The 4,576-nt window shown below is 49.0% G+C and overlaps 1 protein-coding gene across 1 annotated transcript; it reads right to left on the bottom strand.

Moving 5' to 3' along the window:
- Positions 1 to 1,127: 1,127 nt before the first annotated feature.
- On the bottom strand, positions 1,128 to 3,727 carry LOC119302933 (wall-associated receptor kinase 3-like). Its single transcript, XM_037579986.1, has 2 exons — positions 2,592 to 3,727; positions 1,128 to 2,456 (listed from the first exon to the last, which is right to left on the bottom strand). Exons 1-2 carry the CDS (start codon positions 3,691 to 3,693, stop codon positions 1,273 to 1,275), a joined length of 2,286 nt encoding a protein of 761 aa, XP_037435883.1. The 5' UTR covers positions 3,694 to 3,727; the 3' UTR covers positions 1,128 to 1,272.
- Between the last annotated feature and the right edge of the window lie 849 nt (positions 3,728 to 4,576).

The raw sequence follows: 4,576 nt of genomic DNA, 5'->3' as shown, positions 1-4,576 counted from the left end.
CTCGGGTGAGGTGGTGATTCGTCATTCTTTTTTTTCGGTGGCTGCTGTGGTGGTGCCGGAAGCAGTTGACGAGCGTTGGTGTCAAGCTCAGAGATGTTCTACTATCTTTTCAGTATTGTCATGTCGGTCTTTACGTGATTTGTACTTTGTTCTTTATGATATGAAGGAGACACGTATTACCATGCAAAAAAACATCTAAATTCTGGTATTTTAGAGACAAACATGGGGAGTTTTGTCAGAGTGACATGCACTTAACCAATCACATGCATGGTCCCCCTCTTATCTCTCTCCTCCCAACCGTACGTGCATGCTCCCCATCTTCTCTCTCTTCTCCCAACTGGACACTAAATAACAAATATCCCACCACACGCATGGTCCCCACCTACCTTTTCTCCTTCCATCCGAATACTTTGTAATTAGCGATGGATGGCTCCCTCCCGTATTATGCCCCGCGGGTTGGCGTTGGAGATGCCCTTAGTTGGCTGCATTCATGCCGGTGTTGATTGACATGTTCAACAACCCTTTAGGGGCACCTCCAATAATTGTAAGATAGGTGTTGATAGAATTTGCTATTTTTTTTATGATGTGCCATAGAATGAACTAGGAGAGAGAAGACGTACATAAGCCAACACAAGCTTCAAGGTGATGAGAGAATCCCCAACCTTGTCATTCGTATTCATGCAGCACATTCATCCTAATTACTAAACAAGTTCGAGATGCCCCTCGGTTGACGCCGTACTCCCCTCATCCGGGTTTATTTAGTCTCCCTCATATTTTGGGCCAGGGTTTGCAAAATATGATTTATATAAGTAACAAAAATAATACCACTAGAAACTTCTTTCAAATATGAATTCAACAATATAACTTTTAGGACATATACTTTATATTTGTCTAATCAAATCAATGATCAAAGTTTGACCCAAAATACGAGGGGACTAGTAAACCGAAATGGAGAAAAAAACCACATTGAGCATGGCATTTTGTTTGGTCATAATAATATGTTACTAATGACCATTGCCTCAAAAGGAGTTCCTCATGGAGGGATCCCATTGCGGTAATTAACGGACCTCGGGTCCTATTTCTACTTGTCCATGGTTTCCTTTGGTTTAGATATGCATATCCATTGGTTCTTTGATTTATGTGAAGGCATGTATTCTTCCGCTTTGGTATATATGATCTGGTTAATACAAGCCACCATTTGCTTAAAAGAAAAAAAAACATAAAGCACACATGCCATTTGGTCCATGTGTATATCACACACGAACACATTCACTACCGCGGGCACCTTGATGAGAACAAATATTCTTCTTCCCGGCTATATTGTCTGCTAACCTCCTCCGTGCTTCCGCCTTCAATCATTGTATAACCTTGTGCATCAATAACACCCATCACAACATTTTCATGGGGTACTTGAAGACTCTCGAGTGTCATCTCCACTTGCCTCATGGTTGGTCGTTGACCTCCTTCCATCCTGACGCATGCCGCTGCCAACATAATTACTTCTTCAATCTTTTTGCCACCTTCCATCATGACCTGAGGGTCTAACACACTTGAGAGGTCACCTTCTGCTAGCAAACTGGTGAAATAGGCGACGAGGCTTTTCTCCCCGGATGATCGATATGAGCATGGTTTTTTCCTGGTGAGCAGCTCCATTAGGAGCACGCCGAAGCTATAAACATCGCTCTCCTCGGTGAGCTGTCCTGAGTAGCAATACATAGGGTCTAGGTACCCAAATGTCCCTTGAATGGCGGTTTCATCCCCTGTTTGATCTAGCGGGATGCACCTTGAAGCTCCAAAATCTGACACCTTTGCTATGAGAGTGCCATCTAACAGAATGTTTTGAGACTTGATATCCCTGTGGACTATAGGGAATGACACAGCCGAGTGAAGATACGCGAGAGCTCTTGCGGTCTCTGTTGCAATTCTTAGCCGCTCTACCCATGGCAATGAAGCTTCAGGTTCTTCGACATGAAGGTGATGGTAAAGTGTCCTGTTGGAGATGAACTCGTATACTAGCAACGGCACCTCTGTCTCGAGGCAGCACCCGAAGAGCTTCACCACGTTCCGATGATTTATCTGCGAGAGGATTGCCACCTCGTTGATGAACTCATCGATTTCCTTCTGGATTGCGACCTTGGACTTCTTGATCGCCACGACGTGAAGGTCTGACATGATCCCTTTGTACACCATGCCATGCCGTCCTCCACCGATCTCACGAGCTTTGTCGAAGTTGTTGGTGGCCTTCTCGAGCTCCACCAAGGGGATGATCATCCTCTCAGCTATGTCTGCCTTCTGCGACACCAATTGCTCTAGTAGATGTCCCCTGTTTTGCTGAAAGAATTTCTGCTTGGATACTTTTGCCCTTTGACGCTTCAGCTTCTGGGTCACAAAAATGGCACCAAGCACCAAGAAAAGAAGGGCGGCACCACTGCCGATTCCTATGCCGATACTTAAACCTGAAAAATGTCAGAAATAAAATAATGTGTCATGGTTCGGGAAAACTCCCTGATCAGCAGAGGAACATTCTTTGCCCCCTGGTGTGCAATCTCACATAAGTACTATGTATCATCAATGGTGTTGTATATTCTCACCTAGACTTAGAGATGATTTGACACAGCCATCTCTGATCCGAGGGTTGCCACGGGAGCGGGGCGGACACACGCAGTGGTACCCTCCGGGCGTGTTGGTGCATACGCCGGAGCACATGAACTTATCAGGCTGCGCGCACTCGTCGACGTCTTGGCATCCGCCGGCGCCGGCGAGGTATGGGTTGCCCTGGTACCCGTCCTTGCACCGGCACACGTAGCCAGTGCGGTAGTTGTTGGTGACATTGCTGCATGAGCTGTGGCTGCTCCGGCACTCGCTCGTCCCCGCGTCATTGGGGCAGCCCGTCGCCGCCCACCCCGGGGGATCCTCAGCTTGCCGGAGCCGCTTGGAGTCCACCACCCACTCCAGCACCAGGGGCATCGCCGCCCCGCGGGAGGAGTTGGCGCGCGCGGCCGACGTGCCGAACCAGTCCGTCTCGGCGACGCGCACCAGAGCTTCACGCAGTAACGAGTCCATCTCCTGGGCCGGGTCCATCCCCGTGAAATTGACGCGGTAGTAGGGACGGCCGATGGTGATGGGCGTCTTGCAGCAGCCGACGCCGGCGCACTCGGCGACGTCCTCGGCGGAGACGGTGTTGTCCAACCCGTCGGTGACGGCGCAGAAGGCGGAGCAGCCGACGATGACGTTGTCCCTGTCCCCGATCAGCTTGGCCAGCACGTTGCACCCGGTGAGCACGAACCTGTTGAGCAACGCCGACACCACGAACGGGCCGCCGCCGGCGCCGGCGCCAAGGCCGCCCCACCTGCCGACGGCTCGGGTAGGGCCGCTTACCCTGCTGCCCTCGAGCTGCACGGCGCCAGCGGTGTTCCTGACGCGCACCGTGGAGTTGACCAGCGAGATCTCCATGACCTCGAGGGTGCTCCCGGCGCCGCCGATGAGCAGCCGCTCTTGGCCGCTCGTCCGGTCGCAGGTGAGGTTGAAGCCCTCCAAGTAGCACCCTTCCCTGATGCCGAATGGGTACGGCACGCTCACGCCAGCGCAGATGGTCGGGCAGCCCGGCGCAGCTCCGGTGACCTGAGCCGCGGCCGCGGCCACGAGGGAGAGCTGCAACAGAAAGGGCAACAGGGCCGCCGCCGGAAGCTTCATCTTATCTTCTGCGTGCGCGCGTATACACCGTCGATACCCACCCACTGCGTACTCTGCTAAATATATCGATCCGTGCAGGTGCATGCATTACTATTCAAGCGTTGACCGACTAGGCTTGTCTATCTACTTGCAAGAAATATCTCATACAAGGACAAGGACACCAAAATATGACTTTTCTTCTTACTAACAATATCATTACAGATGCCAAGTTGGATTATTCAAAATCACAAGGATGATTTAAATTGGATTCTCCAAAATTACAAGTGTATGTGAGTTTACCAACAAAAATACATATATGTTCTCATATTTTAAATTAACTTTAGTAAATGGTCAAATTTGTTTTGTAAAATCAATGTTACAATAAGGTTCCAAGATGACCAACAACCCTTTTTTTGTAGTGGGGGTAATAGACTGATGTCCCCTATTTTACCTAAAGAATTTCTGCCTTAGCATTTTACACTACGATGCTCTTGCTTTTTCTTACGACAAACACCAGCATTGTACTATTTTCTGGGGTTATTAAGGAAACTACTATGATTAAAGATGAATAGACCGAAAGTTCTCCAGCAAAAAAAGAGATAGAAAGAAATTAAAACTTCATGGTTGTTGCCAATCGGTCCTCGAGCCGAGGAAGTTTACAACTCATCTCGGGGCAAGGTTGGTCGGTAATAGGCGAAGCGTCAATATATGATCATATAAACGTTGCCCCCATTTTTAGGCAAGCCATCTTCCAAGCGTGAATCTCATTGATAGCAAGCTAAAAAATCATCCCAAATGATTTGGCACAACTCTTAAATATTCTTCCGTTCATCTTCTACCAAAGGAGGAGGCAAATGGTGTTCTATGGCTCACACAGCTTATGAGGTTAGAGCATCTCCAGCCG

This window comes from Triticum dicoccoides, chromosome 5A (genome assembly GCF_002162155.2).
Source record: "Triticum dicoccoides isolate Atlit2015 ecotype Zavitan chromosome 5A, WEW_v2.0, whole genome shotgun sequence".
Lineage (NCBI taxonomy): Eukaryota > Viridiplantae > Streptophyta > Magnoliopsida > Poales > Poaceae > Triticum > Triticum dicoccoides.
Note: the sequence above shows the minus strand (reverse complement) of the source record. Positions and strands in the feature narration are given on the sequence as shown.